The sequence below is a fragment of the Acomys russatus genome, chromosome 8 (assembly GCF_903995435.1).
Source record: "Acomys russatus chromosome 8, mAcoRus1.1, whole genome shotgun sequence".
NCBI classification, from domain to species: domain Eukaryota; kingdom Metazoa; phylum Chordata; class Mammalia; order Rodentia; family Muridae; genus Acomys; species Acomys russatus.
Window position 1 is genome coordinate 34,610,901 of NC_067144.1, and position 16,905 is coordinate 34,627,805.

A 16,905-nucleotide genomic window follows, 5' to 3' on the forward strand; every position below is an offset into this window, starting at 1 on the left:
AGCAATGCCTCCTTGGGGTTTTGACTGCGGTTATATTAAATCTATAGATCAATTTAAGGAGAAGTGACAACCTTCTAATACCGAGCCTGTCAGCCTCTGAGAGGCTGTATCTCCTTAGGCCTTTTCTATTTCTGAGTCTGTGGATGTGCGCTGACCTTGTTCATCTTCTGTTAGTGCCCCACACCCCTGTGTTTTGTATTTTCAGATCCCACGGTGCCGTTCAGAATTTTATAGTTTTATATTCTAGGTCAAATTTATGATGATCTTTCTAGGCATTATGAAGATGTTAAAATTGGACCCTTAATGCCAGTAATTAAATAAAAATGACCTTCTTTAATAATGTGCCATGAACATTTTTACCTGGTAAATATTGTTCAGTGCAACCACAGTTGCTGTAATACAGTCTTCCATTCTGTCATTAAACATTAATTTATTGGCTTTTGGTTTGGGGGTGTTACACACAGCGCTGCCATAAAGAGACAGGCGAGTCTTCCATGTCAGATGCTTTTTAGACCAGTGTTTCTTAGAGAGAAGCCTATGGAAGTAGACTCTCATGCTGACAGGCTGTGAACCTCTTCATCAGTCTGCCCTCTAGAAATGCTGTGTAAATTCTCCTCTTACCACAAGTGTGTGCAAGTTCCTGTTTCCAGACACCATTGCCCTTGCTCACAGTCACAACTTGGTTATGTAGTATTTCCTCCAAGTGTTGCACTTAAAACAGGTAGCCTTCTATGAACTACAAGGTTCATGAGAATGTTTCTTCTTCTTCTTCACCTCCCCAACTGATTTCTTAATGTCAACCCTTCATTCCTTTTCCTTTGTTTGTTTGTTTTTTGGGTTATCGAGACAGGGTTTCTCTGTATAGCCTTGGCTGTCCTAGACTCACTTTGTAGACCAGGCTGGCCTGGAACTCACAGCTATCCGCCTGCCTCTGCCTCCCAAGGCTGGGATTAAAGACATGCACCACTATGCCCAGCTCCTTTTCCTTTACTTTAAAATTGCAAGGCTTTCACGTTAGGCTGATGCAAGCTTCCCCTTTCACACAGGTGACAACCTAGATGACTGAGCTGTCTTTAGATTGTTGACCCACTGACCCCGTTTCCTGTTTTATTTTCTGGCATCTGATTGGTCCTGTTTTCTTATTCTTACTCAAATGTTATTTGTTTGTTTGTTTGTTTGTTTTGTGGACAGACTAAAATATGGTATCTAATAACATAATGATAGCACAGTCTTATTTACCATGCTATTTTTCTCTTGGGACATGATATGAAACAACTTTTCCTTTTGGTAAATCCTTAAGAGATTTCTGTGTTTCAGCTGAGCAATGGTAAGCTGTGAAGGAGTCGTGGCTGTTACCTTTACTGAAATTCTAAAGATTCTGAGACCATACTATTGAAGTAATTGCCAGGATAGGTACTCCCTGGTCTCTCTCGCGTGTCTTGTATATTGAGCATAGCCTGTGTTTAGTCTGGTAAGATGGCATCTCAGACAGAAGCACTTAATGCCAAGCCTGATCAGCCGAGTTAATCTCCATGTCCAACGTTGTGAGAAGAGAGAATCAACTCCAACACTTTGGCCTTAGACATCTTCCTTACACACACACACACACACACACACACACAGAGGCATATACACAGAAGTAAATACATGTAATAAAAATGAAAATAATTTCCAAGTATACTTTGATGGCATTCTGCCTGCAGCTAATGTGATTTGTAATCTTGAGCAGCAAGGCAAATAGAACAGATTAACTTTTCTGGTGCTGTGAGATACTGAAGCTTACTTTGGCCCCTTTATGCTTCTCTTTTCCCTCTTTGCTTTCAGTCCTTGCTAAGACGCACAAGCTTGCACACTTCTGTGAAACATTTTGCCATCAATGTGATCTTCCTCTGGCTTCATCTTGTGGCCACTGATGCTCATCTACGTGAAGTAGACCCAAGGTGCAAGTGCATACAAACACAGTATTTTTTTTTTTTTTCTGGCTTCTAATGGCATCTTTGCTCTCTTCTTCTGTTCTTCCTTCATGAAGCCAGCCTGCCCCACTCCTTTCCCCATGCCTCCATGGGTCTCTGCTGAGTCCACAGAAGTGGAGGAATAGTTACAGTAACGACTGTTCTTTGTGATAAACTAGCCACATAATGCTTTATCTTCTCAGCTTCTTTTTTAGCAGCTTTAAGTAAGGTTCTAATGAATACGTACTTAAGGCTTACCATTATCACAAATGAACTGTGGCCAAATCTCACTACACAACTTCTGAGGAAATGTGTCTTTGTACATTGGCAATTATTGATCTGCAGTTGTATGTTACACTAACATTTTAGAAGTACCCATACTTTGATGAGATATTCAAAATAGGTTATAATCTGCATGAATTTTAAATATTGGATATGATAGTTTTAAGATAACATCTTAAAAATATTTATTTGAACCCTTTTTGTTTTGACTTTTATACTTTACACACACAAAAGACTGAACTTTTCCATTCGGCCAGTTTATTATAGTTTATGCTTTTTAAATAAAGTTACATTTTGCTTTTCAAAAAAAAAAAAAAAAACAAACAAATTCTCTCTATGTCATTCTGAAATTGGTGGACCTTTGTTCCACCTTTTCTCCCCTCCATATTATGACCTTTGCTCTTTGTGTCTGGTAAGTATTGGAAGCTTTAATTTGGATAAGGAGTATGTTACTGTTAAGCAGTGCTTTCATGGTCTCTGCAGTGTGGCTGGCCTGACTGCATCTCTGCACTTGTGTATGAATCAATAGCTTGCTAATAGTACCAAACATTTTCCTTGTTCTTTTCTTTTTTTTTTTTTTTTTTTTTTTTTTTTTTTTTTTTTTTTTTTTTTGGTTTTTCGAGACAGGGTTTCTCTGTGTAGCCTTGGCCATCCTGGACTCACTTTGTAGACCAGGCTGGCCTCGAACTCACAGCGATCCGCCTGCCTCTGCCTCCCGAGTGCTGGGATTAAAGGCGTGCGCCACCACGCCCGGCTTTCCTTGTTCTTTTCAGCAGGAACATTTTCTTAACCTCCATCAGAGTCTGACGTGTGTTTCTCTTAAATGGCATCTGATGTGGTGTCTCTTTTTAGTTCTCTGTGGTTTCCTGTTTTTTTCATACATAGAGAAAAGTCTTTTGAGGTATTCCGCATCTTAGCTAGCTTTCTTCTTTAATGGTACATCATGCCTAAGCTTCTCTCTGCATGTTCAGTATACTCCGGTAGGCCGGTCTTGCCCTTTTCTTCAGGCTGCTTCCTACCCACTTCCTGGTAATCCTTCCAGTTCTTGTTGTGTGTTCAAGGAGCAGGGTTTTCTGTTTTCCCCATCCGTGTCACTCAGTGTTACGAGTCCTACCTCTAAAGTGTATGCTTCTTAAAGCCAGAGTTGATGTTAGGCCTTTCCATAATAAAGTTTCTTCGACAATGTTGCCAGTTGGTAGATATGACCCATCCTAGTGGCTCTGAGAGACCAACAGAGTCAAAACCATTTGGGCTCATTCTCAGCCCTCACCCCTGGCCCACAGAGTAACTCAGGTCCCAAATTCTCTGTGTCAGTAATCCCTTTAAATGACCTAATCTATGCTAATGTGTGATTGCTGTAGATAATAATAATTTAGAATATTTAACTAATAACTTTATGTGATCTTCGTTGAGAAAATTGGCATTGAGTAAGGCCAGGGAAATTTTATCTCATTTCTCTTTATTTTCTCTAGAGACAATGGTAGAGAAACCCCTAAGATTTAAACATGTGCTATCTTTCTCAAGCACATATATAGCACTGTGTCCTGTTCTGAAGACTGAAATATAAATGTTTAGAATAGGAACAGTTTCTTCCTTCCATCTACTCATGAGTAGGAACTTGGCATTGAGAAAGGAGGGAAGGTTGCTAAGGAGCGGAATGATGGATGTTACAGGTTTTCATGGTGGAAAGGAGGATGCGCAAGTGTCGGAAATTGCCAAGACAGGCCTTTCTCTGAATCCATTCACTGGCCCTTCAAGTTTCTGAAGCATGTCAGTGCGTTACTTACTAAAACTGTTTCTAGGTGATACGTAATCAAATTCATTAATTGGTATACATTGAATAAACAAATTCCTACAAGACAGTTGCATTTATGAAAGAAGCTTTCTAGTGACAATCATATGGAAGATCAGAGAACATGTATTTTTCAACTTTGCAAAATGCATCTGAGAGGTAATAGGTGACTGATCCATAGTTCACCTGCCTTGAGTATACAAAGAGGTGAGGACTCCTAATGCTTTGTCCTAATGCCCTTTATTTGATATGCATCAAAGATATTTCTTGATATCCATGAATTGAAAGAAAAGCTAAGGTCAGGTTCTTAGCAAGTACAGAATAACCAAGTAAGCATATGACATGGAGCCTGAATTATGGACAGTTATTTTCTACTGCTCTACTACAAATATAGCACTATTAATGTTATGGTTTACTTGGGCTGCTTCAGTGGAAAATATATCTTCCCTGGCACTTGGTTCATTGCCTCCCCTTTTCTCCTTGCACAGAACTATTGTACCATGGAAAATCTTCAGACAGTGCCTGCATGAAGTCCATCAGATTAGCTCCGGCCTGGAGGCAATGGCTCTAAAGTCAACCATTGATTTAACTTGCAATGATTACATCTCAGTGTTTGAATTTGATATTTTTACCAGACTATTTCAGGTAAGAGATATACTTGTTTAATCTATCTATCCTCTCCTTCTGTTCCTTTCTCCAGAGATCTGTGTATATTTCTTTTTGTCACATGCATACAGTATAAACGAACATATGGACAACAGCCTCAGTCTTGGTAGCCAGTCATTCATATGAAGCACTTGGTCATTTCTCCAAGTTTAGAGTGAGTCCTATGGTACAAGCTTGGCCTATCAGGTCCAGTGATCCAGGCAGGTTGCTTGCCAGCATTATTGATTCATGGAAATGACTTTTTTTTTAACTCCTTTTTTTCACTTTGTTGGTCTTTTAGCCCAATGGCTGGAACATTGAAACCATTATAGGTGGGTGTCAGCCAGAACTGTATCATAACTTCTCTTAGGCTGTGGCATTTTTTTCAGATCAGAAGATAAACCGTGAAGTTAAAAATAGGCCACTGCTATCTATAGCTATCTATAGCATACTATGGTCTTATAGCACTTTACAAATTGCTTTTCTCTCAATTAGTTGTAACAAATATTTTTCCATGCCAACAGTTATTCTTCATCAATATAATTTTCAGTTCTTGTATAATAGTTGATTACAACATTATGTCAATGTTAATTTATAAAACTTTATGAAATTGTTTTTCTTTCTGCTTTTTAGAATAATAATGTTATGATATTTATTTTGCTTTTTAATATTCATAATTATTTTTATATAAATACTCCAAAGCAAGTGGCATAAAATTGAAACAGTTTTTTAAACTTCTCATATATATCCAAATAAAATTCCTCCAAGTGCAAAGAATTGAAATTTGTGTTTTGAGTTTGGCTTTGCCACTAAAATGTATATTATCTATTCAAGCACTTACAAAATGAAATCATCCTTTTAAAATGTTTACAATTCTAGTTGTAATAATTATCCAACGTGTGGTAAAATTGATTAGAAACCAAGGTTATTTGTATCTCAAAAGTACTATTTGAAACTGGAATGATATATTCTGATTGTAATATAATTAAATGAAATGTTAGATCATGACACTGGCTTCGCGTTTCGACTTCAGCTCTAGTTTGAAAGTCTGGGTGACGGATTCCTGTAACCAGAAAACGCTGCATGGGATCAACTTACCATAACCCAGTAACAGGAGGGTGACAGACTCTGGCCAGCAACACAGGGTGGATTTTACTTTATCACAATTTAAAAATCACAACTCCACATTGTGTGTGGATAAGTAAGAAGTTAGATAAAGTGCTGTAGAAAGCATGTGCTTGCTACTTTTAAAGTTCTAGCGGCTTAATGGGTACTCTCTTGATGTATATATCCTGTGAGCCCATTTTAAAATTATTTTTATAGTACAACCACAGTCTGCAGTTTTACAAGACAGTATGAACACTTTCAAAGAAACTAATCATTCACAACTTACCATGCACCAGTCTTAAGGTTTCTGATCGTTTTACAGAACAAAGCCTTTATTTTTAATGGAAATCAAGGATTCTAAATGATCAGTTTTGATTCTTACCTTGTGATGAAGAAAGCCTCAGTAATTTTTACTGTGAAACCTAACTTCTCTTTAGAGTCTGTTTTTATTTCTTGTGCTTAGTGTGTGTGTGTGTGTGTATGTGTGTGTGTAAGAGAGAGACAGAGACAGACAGAAAGACAGAGAGAGAGAGAGACAGACAGACAGACACAGAGACAGAGACAGAGAAGTTGGATGCCGCCATGAGTGCTGTTTCAGTGTGCATGTCCAGGGCTGTAACGCCCCAGCTACACTTTTAAGGCGTGTGGGCAGCTTCATTTTAGTTACTTGCTTAACATTTGCACACATCATTTTTTATGTAGTTTAAGTTAAAAATGGCCAAGTAGCCTTAATATTCTGAGGTTTGCTTATCTGGTATGTATTCACTGGGGTGTGAAAAAGAAAGTGAAAGCATTGGTGAGGTGACAGCTGTGATAATCTTTCCCCTGGTCAGGTTGTTAGCCATTGTTTGGAAACAGTTAATTGTAGCACTAACCCATCAGATCTGATTACTCCTGTAGTTTCTGAGATTCTTCACTCCCTCTGGTCCCTGTGCTCATGTTTAAATACTCCAACCGTAATCATCACGCCTGGCTTCAAATATGAGGAAATTGGTTCTATGATATACTGATCTTTATTTTGACATACAATTAAAAGTTGAGTGTTTTCTTAAATTGTTTTTTTAATTCTTAAAATTTTCTATTTACACATCCTTCATAAAAATAGTGGTTCATTAGTAAGTAAGTCTGACAGTCCTGTGTTATTGGGGTTTAGTGTTTTCCCAAACATCTGAAAGTGGACGAGGTACTCTTGAGATGAGGTGTTAAGGGGAGAGAGTGGCGTGGCTGTTTAGAAAGCAGTGAAGGAAAGCCAAGAGATGAAAGGCACAGAATGAAGGACCAAGAGGCCTTTGCTTTCTCCCAGCCTCGTCCTCACATCTACATGGAATATAAGCAAGCCCTGGGAAGGAAGTGGCTATGCGCTGTGGACCTCCTCACATCCTCTTCCTGCCACCTTGCCTTTGTCCTTTTTCTCCTCTTCAGGTCACCTAGAGAGGCTGCAATAGGAAGATACTAAAGTCATAAAATGAATCTCAGGATCTTTTCCCTCCCTCCCTCCCTCCCTTTCTCCCTCCCTCCCTTTCTCCCTCCCTCCCTGCCTCCCTCCCTCCCTCCCTTCCTTCCTTCCCAAAGCTGCAAGTTGGGTTCTCCTCCCATTTCCCCTACTCCTGGAGAAGCCTGGGTCATTGAGATATACATAACTATATTAGTGTTTTGGGGGTGAGGGGCACTGAATAAGGAAGAAACTTTTGGGAGAACATTCTAGTCATGGTGAAACATCAAGGAGTGGTAGAAGAGAGAAGCATCTTAGAGGAAGGAAGCCATCAGCAATACCAAAGCTGCCAGAGAGGATCTGAGTAGACTGGCCAAGGCCGCTCCCCCTACATGAGTCGGTTCTACTTTTGAATTCACCGTAGTACAGTCTGTTGTTTAAGAGCCTCGTAGTAGTTCTGTTAAGAAGAGAGCTCCTTCAATCAAAGCAAGTGAGTTATAAAATAATCAGTTAAAGAATTATTTTTCTGAAGCATTTGTCTTTTCTGTCTTTAAGTTGGCGGCTGCCAGTGTCTTCTGACTGTGAAGGGTTGACATTCACAATAGCGCAGACTCATCTCACATAATCATTTCTGCAATAGGAATCTACCCTCTGGCTTACCATCTCTGGGGATGGTTTAGCCTTTAATTTCATCTTGTTTGTTTGTTTTGAGTTGTATTTTGATCTGTTAATTGGTTCAGATTTAAAAAGATACATTATTTTAAGAATGTGTGTGGAAATTAATGGAGGAAGCTCCAGTATTTGTTTGCTATTCCCTCTAGCCTTTGTCCTTCTTGGATGGTGGAACAAAATAATAAAATGAAAACCAAAATGTCTAGCATGGCAGTTATTTCTCAGTTGCCTTTTTGACATATGCTGGTAGTTTTCCCAAGTATTGTTTTATGCAATTTTAGTCAAGCCTTAAGAAGAAAATTAAAAACATGCTGTAGTTTTCAAGTGCAGGGCCAGCATCTGTGCCACTTGAGTTCTCCGAGCTCCTTTCTAACCCAATTACATGTGTCAGCGTGATGAGGAAATTCCCTAAAGATTTTTCCTGTGAAGTCAAAAAGGCTAAAAAGCTCTTTATTACTAAATTATTTTCTCTTGTTATCCTCATTGTAAGGGATAACGTCCTTGCAGAATTCTGCCTCATATGCTTGAAACAAGAAGTTTCAAAACAAATGAAAGCAAAAAATTCTCTGACAGTAATCAAGTCTGGGGTGCCTGTTTCAGCAGCTTGAAGTTGGTGACATGAAAAACACCTCCCCCCTTTTTTAACATAGAAGATTCAAGTGAAGAATCTGGCAGAGCAGATGGAGGTTGCTGCCAGTTGTTGGGAATAAATGTGGCCGCAGCCTTGAAAGTATTGTAGAGATGATTCATCCATGGCCTGCAGCGAAGCTGCTTGTTAGTGGCTGCCTTTTTTCTCTTGCCATGATACCTGGAGAGACACCTAATTAGATTAAGAGACATTGATATGAAACACATGTCTTTGTGAAAAGTTTACTTCTCATTGAACATGTTGTCTAGCCCTAAACCTTTCCAAGGTCGGTAACAGCTACGATGAGGCAAGTGTGAGGACCGGAGCCTGTTGCCTTGGAAGGAAGCACCCCTCTAACGCAACTCTGCCTAGGTGTAACTAGCACAGCCTGATGTATCTGATGCTGCTTGAGTGACTGGGATCCAGGCCCCACCCACTCAGGGATGCTCTTTGGCCTTACTTGGCTTGTGGTTATTGTGTAACCTTTTCGAGGACACTTATCTTTTGTAGCATGGTTTGCTATTCTTTGAGGCATCTGAGGGCCAAGCAGCAGTGGGCAAAACAGAGGAGAAAGATGAAGACTGTGGTAAGAGATAGCAGCTGTAAGTAGGAGGGTCCTAGAGGGCCTTGCTGAGGAAGGGATGGCTAGTCACGTGACTGGTTGAGATTCAGCAACTTCAAAGGCTCTAAGGTAGGAGGGGGTTTTATATTTAAGCCTCTTGGAAAAGGCAGCAGGGCTACAAAAAAAAAAAAAAAAAAAAATTCAGAGTGACAGCAGTGACTATAGAAAGGCAACCAAGGACCCAAACTTAAGGCCAGTTGGTCATTACTTCATTTCGTAGTGATCATAATTCCCTGCTGGGAATATACTGTGTAGGGAACACTTGGTTTTCCTTTTGCCTTCACCCTTTTCTAAAACCCATGTTTTCTGCTTAAACATATTTCTGTAAAACAACAAAAAAACCTATTGCCAACTTTTTGTTAGTTGACAAAGGTTGACCTAAGGCTTATGTGTGATATTAACTTAAAAATATGGAGGAGACTTTCTTTCCCTCAGTGTGTGAAACAGTGTCATTGCTGTGTGTTCTCTGGGTAACCTCTTTCCATTTATTTATGTGTTTAGCCCTGGGGCTCCATCTTACGGAACTGGAATTTCTTAGCTGTGACACATCCAGGATACATGGCATTTCTCACATATGATGAAGTTAAAGCACGGCTACAGAAATACAGCACCAAGCCTGGGAGGTAAGAGTCAAGCAATTTACCAGACGATGCGCTTAAAGAGACAATGCCCTGCGGTTCCCGTCTGTGAAAATTGGCCATAGCATCAAAGGACAAGGTGTTCTCACAAAGCAGGAAGACCGAAAGGATGTGTTTTATCGAGTCCTTAAATTGCAGTACTGACTTTTGACACTGTCATTAAGTGGAAAGTGACATTAATAAATTTAAAGATTGTGTAATCCTCAGTTCTTTCTCCAATCAGTGTGGGTTGTTCTAATGTCAGTTGTGTGTGTACGCAGTGTTCCTGTTTAAACTGACATGTGGATATTTGAACACTTGACTATTGTGCTGAACACAAAATTTAGTAGTTTAGCTTTGTGTGCACTATTTTAGGACAGTTTTGAGTAGTTTCAGGTAGTATCAATGGTTAAATATAGAATAATGTTTTCATAAATATAAACATACACATATGCACACAAGTATATAAAAATATGCATTCATAGTTATATCCCCAATCAAGCCCATGCCCTTACTACTTGATAACCTTCTTCTTTGCAGCCTCAAAATTTATGTTTTGCTTTGCAGATGACTGATCTGAGTGACTGTCATAGGTCTTGGTGTCTAGTCAGTTCTTTGGACACTGGCCAAGAGATCAGCCCTCACTGTGGCAAATAAAAGACCAGAAAATTTATCCTTCCCCAGTTCAGAGGATTTTCCCCATGTGTGGCACTGAGATGTGTATTAAGCACGCAGTAGGCCGTTAGGCAATGGCATCTGAGCCATAGGAGGCAAAGTCCTGGGTACAGTGTCTGTGGCATCAGAGGCCTATGATGGAAGACTTTACATCTTAGTATGTTTGTCATTGTGCCATTAGACTGTTCTATTTTTATGACAACATTTTGTCTTTTTAAGTCTCTGTTTGCTGCTAAGATCAGCTTCGTCTGACAGAGTAATTGAGCTTGGCCTTTAATATCGTCTTCTTAAGTCAAAGCCAAGAGACTTGTTCCTTCTCTGATAATGAAAGTGCTCTTGTTTTTAAAGATTTAACATGGCATATTCAAAGAAGCTGGTGATATAAAAAGCAATTAGGGACCTATGGAAGCCCTCTCTGTAGATGCTAAGGAGGCGGTGACCTTTCTGGCCCAGAGCAGTGGTCAGCTAATTTGCATATTGACCAAAGTTTAGATGAATCATTTTGCTTTGTTCAAGGTTTACTCTCCATAGTAATCCATAAAGCCGATACCGAATAGTAAAATGTAGTATGTAACATGTAATTTGAACATTTGAAATCTGTCTGCAAAAGCTACTTATGAACATTGAATTGCTTGCTTTGTAAAATGTCTATCTAATCATACCTTTCTCTTAAAAAGTATTTGTTCTATGCCTTCACAGTCAATAAGAAGTCCATTCCAAGGGCATTTGAACTCCTTAAGTGCTGCTTGATCTGCCTTAGTAAATATAAAACTGATAAAGATTAATAAAACATTAACCACCTGCCTTGAAAGAATGTTTACTCAGCATGCAGAAGGCCTTGCATTTGGTTCCCAGCTCCCCACCAAAGAATTGAGAATCCAAGGAATTAATCTCCTACATGCCTTTTAGTGTCAAGAGCGGCTCTCAATCATGAGCCGTCCTGTTCAACAGTTCTATCTGATTATGTTTACCATGGCATTTGGAGAACAAGTTACTAAAGCTGAACATGTGAGGTTATTCCTTCCAGAGGGAGGCAGGACTAGCTACTTCCAGAAGCATCTGCAGCAAATGACTTAAAAGTGTTGAGCAAATGAACAGAAGCAAGAGCCTGGCTGAGAGGACCAAAGTGTTAATAGCCATCTGTGGCTCTCACAAGTTGTTACTAACAGCACACTGTGTATGGAGGGCTTGGACCTCTGTCATGACAAATTGTAGAAACACCATCCTAAAGCAGTGCAGAAAAAAGGTGTTCACTAAAACCCAACAATTTCACAAATATTCAAGATGCATAAATAGTTAATTTAAAAATATTAACCATTCAATATTGCAATTGTATGTTTCATTTTAGCATCACATTTTACATGTTTTCTGAAATCATAGGGCACGGTCTCTGAGATTTCTGCAGTTTACTCTTTATTTGAAAATACATGCATTATTTCATAACATTCTTCAAAAAAGATTTATTTACTGAGTGTATGTATGTACACCGTGTGCATGCAATCTCATGAGACAGAAGTTACCAGTGATATAAAATTGGTGTTGGTGCTGAGAATGAAACCCAGGTCTTCTGCAAGAACAGCAAATGTCCTTAGCAGCCGGGCTATTTCTCCAGCTCCTTATGTGCAATTCTTAATATAGCAAATGATCTTCTGATAATTAATTTGTCTATTATCTGAGAACCATCTTAATAATATAACCATTTGTCTGATCTGAGTGGAAATATTTTTCTGATTCTGATTAATAATAGTAATTTATAGGTCAATACTTTAACATTAGGGTCTATTAGGACAATCTGGTTAGACTAATTTGAAAATGCCCTTCCTGATAGCTCTTTGAACAAGTTGAAATGTCACTGTACTACTAAGTATACTATTAAACTAGTGGCCTCATCCTTGATGCTAAACTATAGCTAATGAAGTTTTTACTGTACTCTATTTATCAGTAACTAAATGTGAGAGACAGTTCTTAATTTTTCCCATTAGGCAATATATGCATATAACAACTTAAATATAACCAGTAGGCTTATAACTTACTTTTGTTCTGATAGATGGGCCGACTGTGTAATCCAGATACTGAAATCATGATTGCAAGATTGAGTGGCATACACTTCTATAAAGAGAATAATGTACTGAAATGAATAAATAAATGACGATGAATTTAAAGCCTCCTTAGTATCCCCTTTTAGTGGAAATTAATTTAAGAAATTTATCACTCATCTGAATGACCGGTGTTTGAATTACAGTGGTTGCCAATGGAAAAAATATTTGACTGGCAGGTTGAGTAGCAGCTATGAATTTATTGTTTGTTTTGTAATTGATGTAGTTGAACTCTTTTGAGATTTGTTTAAAGATGAATCGCTGAAATGCTTGCAAGAAAACATTAAGCAAGTCTGTGACCAAATTTTAATGCGTAAATGGTGGAGTAATCTATTGAATTCCTGGTTCAGATTCTGCAGTGGATAAATTACTTATTTAGCTATTTGCTTCATTTTATCCTTCTGCAAAGATGATTTATGTTGCAGCTGCATCACAGCAGCCACATTCCCACACATCCCTAAGGATGATGGTGATAAATCTCTTGGTAGTTTCCAGCCTCATTTATTTTAAATGGAACTCTAGAGATACTTAACTGAAGAAGAATTATTATTAGTGTTTCTTTCACAGATTGATAACAGTGGGGCACACTAGTGTTCAGTTATGGAAAAAGATAGAAATTTCTATCAGGAACTCAAAATATTTATGCTCAAAAAGAGAAAAGATTAACAAATTGTTTAGTGGTTGGCATGCCTTTTGAGTGTGGATGCAGACCTTTTTATTCATGTTTCGTAGCTACATTTTCCGGTTAAGCTGTACTCGGCTGGGACAATGGGCCATTGGCTATGTGACTGGGGACGGCAATATCCTACAGACCATACCTCATAACAAGCCCCTATTCCAAGCCCTGATTGACGGTAGCAGGGAAGGCTTGTAAGTATGAGATAATTCTTCCGACCTACAGATTTGAAGTCTAGAGACTGCCTAGGCCTAGGACAGAGAGTGAGTCTTGATATCATAGTTTGCGGTTTACCTTAAGACTAAGAAGCAGGCATTTCTTCCTTCTTACTATTCATGCCTAAGCTGTCATTTTATGGCACCATAATTATATAGAGCACATTTCAGCATCATAGAAAAAAGTGCTGAAACATAGAAGTACTTTTAAAATGTGTGTATGTACTACTACTACTACTACTTTAGAGTAACTCATTTCTCTTATTTTATGTAAAGTTCAGTTGAGTGCTACTTTTTGTTCTGGATACTAGATTTTTCTCTCCTTTTAATCGTCTACCTCTACATTTTCCTTTTTATTTGTATGTCTTTTAATTCTCCTTGATAATGATTCTAATCCCATGATTGCATGTTAGGAGCTAAATTGAGTTCATGCCAAACTATGGTTCTTAAGTTGTTACTGTAACTAAGTTTTCCACTTAGAATTTCTCCAGCCTCAAATTCTGGACAACCTGTCAGGCCCTCCTAATCAGGACACCTCGTTCTTATGAGTTTTAGTCATTTACTGTTGTGTTTCCCCTCTCCTTGTATTCTCAGTGTTACCACACCACTCTGCCTGTTTCTTTCACTCTCCCTTTGGGTCAGCAACACAGATTCATGTGATGTAGCTTGCAAGAAGGGTTGTGAAGGGCTGTAGGTGGAGACAGTCCACCAGAACAGGAAAGTAGCAAATGATCTAGGTGCTACCTTTTCTAAAGTACTTATGAAGCCGCAGAAATGAACAGGGCAGACAAAGAAAGGAAGGAAGACTGTTTTCAAAACCAGAAGGAAAAATGAGGCATTACCCATGTGAAGAACGTTAATTCTCCTGTTAGTGTTTGATTATCTTCTCTTTGCCTCTTTGAGACTGGTCCTCGCTGTATTTTCCATGCTGTCCTTTAAGCGCACTCCGTAGTCCAAGCTGGCCTTGAACCTCTGCCTCAACCTCGGGAGTGCTGCAATTACAGGGATCCAGGTGTACACCTCTCTGTCCCATCAAGAATGTGTTACTGTTATTTTTCAGGATGCACAGCTGTAAGAAATCAGTTATATGGGAAAGATAGGACAGCTTGTGGTACTCAATATGCATTTCTCTTTTTTTTCATTAGATCATCACAAATCTGTTGTTCTTCTTTCCTGCTTTACTTCTAATACATTAATGACTTCTATGTGAACTTTTGATTCACCTTGGTGTAGGCTTTAAAAAACTTATAAAGAACTTATAAACTTATACAAAAAAAAACTTGGCAAAACTATACATAGTCCAGTGTGAGTAGTTTTTGTTTTATGTGTTTGTTCTTTTGGTTTTTGTTTGTATTTTATTCCTTTTATTTTTCAAAAAGTCAATAAAAAAACAAAAGTGACTACTAGGATTTTTTTCCTGAAATGTAACAAGCCTTCTGAACTCCTAAGCAAATTAACGTTTAATATGTGTACATATACACATACAATCACATATGCAATCAGAGGTCTTGTCAAATTGGTGAGTGGAATCTGACTCCCACAGTAGGTTGGGATAAAGTAAATATATTATTTTTGGAGAATTTTCTTAAAGGAAAGGGTGGCATCAAGGCTGGATGTTTTCTCTTACAGTTGAACCATACTGTGACAATGATGACAGGTATCTGTTGATAATGGTCAAAGATGCCACCCTTTCTCACTGGCGTGCTCAGTAGCCATGTGGCATCCTGGGCATCCTGAGAAACACGCCATTGAGATGCCTAGGATGGGCTAAGTAGACCTTGTACGCTTTTCTCCAGCATCTTCATTTTCATTTCTGTAATTTTCCATGGCGGACTTCTTCCTAGAAGCTCTATGTGGTTTGATGAGTTCAGTATTAAATAATAATATGTTTAATAGTGATGTCATGAGATGAGGAAGAATGTGCCCAGTTTTGCTTATTATTCCTAGCTCAATATTTGTAAGAATTCTTTGCTCCATAGTAATTAAATATCTGTGTTGAGATGAGTCCGTCCCTCCCCTTCCTACATCAATGAAAACTCTCACTGACCTGTCTCCTACTGTATGAGGATATTCTGTCCTATAATTCCAGTTTTCCATTTGTCTAGCATAATTTTTTAATATTGGTCACTCTAATGTTTGTAGATACTTCACTTAAAGATTTTAAAAAATGTTTTAACATTTTAAAACGTTTAAAAGTTTAAGATTTAAAAGCTTTTGTTATCAAAAATTTGCGGATTATTGAAATAATCACTAACACATAGTTTTAAATTTTTATTAAGCTCTATGACATAAAAATGTTCAACTGGATCACTCATGGATTTTAATCACTTTTATTGAGCTACATGTACCAAAAATAGCATGACAGTCATGTTTTGCTAAAATGCTAATTAAGAACAATAAACTTGATTTTCAGTATATTTTTGAATAACAATTAAGCACTGTTTAACACAAGAAGATCCCTTATTATAATTTTATATCGAAGTTCTATTCTTAGTCGGAAACCTTGTATCTGCATGCCATCTGTGTGACTTTATTGAAGTCAGTAAAACTGGAATGATCATATTTTCTAGCTTTCATGACATGCATGTGCAGGTTTTACAATGTGCACATTTGGGCAATGTGCATGTGTCTGCGTATTAGTGGAAGTAGACAGAGTGGGAGAGATGGATTAGGAGACTGCAAGAAAGGGCACTATGGAAGAGCTTGATTATTTAAGACATAGTTATGACGTAATTCTGTTTTTTCTCTCCATGTGATTTCAACATGACATAAATATGGTGCACTTAGGATGCTGCCAATAAAGTATACAACACCTGCAAGTAGAAATATATTCAAGTGGTTTTAGAATGGGATATAGCTCACTACTAGATTAACTGTTAACTTTATGAGGGATATATTACTAACAGACTTTAATAGAAAATGATTGATAGTGGATTAGTTTATATTAAGCAGTTCTTATGATAAAAACAGTGCAAGAGTACACTATTGATTTACAGAAAAGGGACAAATAAAACATGAGTCTAAATATAGAAGACTCTGATTAGACTTAATTTCAGTAAAGACACATATATTTAAAATAATAAACTTTTTGTTTAAATTCAGTTATCTTTATCCTGATGGGCGAAGTTATAACCCTGATTTAACCGGATTATGTGAACCTACACCTCATGATCATATCAAAGTTACGCAGGTAAGAATAATTTTGGGGTATATAATTAATACATATCTAACTACCTCAGAAATAAATCTGAACCTCTATCTACAGTGTGGTCAAAAGCATGCCCAAATGTTTAACATGATAACATTAGAAATCCTGAGAATACAAAGAAATTTTATGATCTCAGATAAATTTCATGCGGCTAATGGTAATGCTTGCAGCCTAATATTGGCATTTATCCAGGGGTGGAGAAATCAGTATGCAGATGCACAGATGGAAGGAGAGAACTGAATTAAAAACAAAACGGATAAGGAATGATCAGTTTCGTGTTAAAGTT

General features: G+C 38.0%; 1 protein-coding gene across 1 annotated transcript in view; it reads left to right on the forward strand.

Moving 5' to 3' along the window:
* The window catches only part of LOC127192738 (E3 ubiquitin-protein ligase CBL-B), a 95,503-nt gene that overhangs the window by 12,642 nt on the left and 65,956 nt on the right, over window positions 1-16,905 (forward strand). The window contains exons 2-5 of the mRNA XM_051150038.1: window positions 4,515-4,671; window positions 9,634-9,755; window positions 13,253-13,390; window positions 16,514-16,601. Coding sequence (XP_051005995.1) covers window positions 4,515-4,671; window positions 9,634-9,755; window positions 13,253-13,390; window positions 16,514-16,601 — 505 coding nt within the window. The remainder of the gene's footprint in view (window positions 1-4,514; window positions 4,672-9,633; window positions 9,756-13,252; window positions 13,391-16,513; window positions 16,602-16,905) is intronic.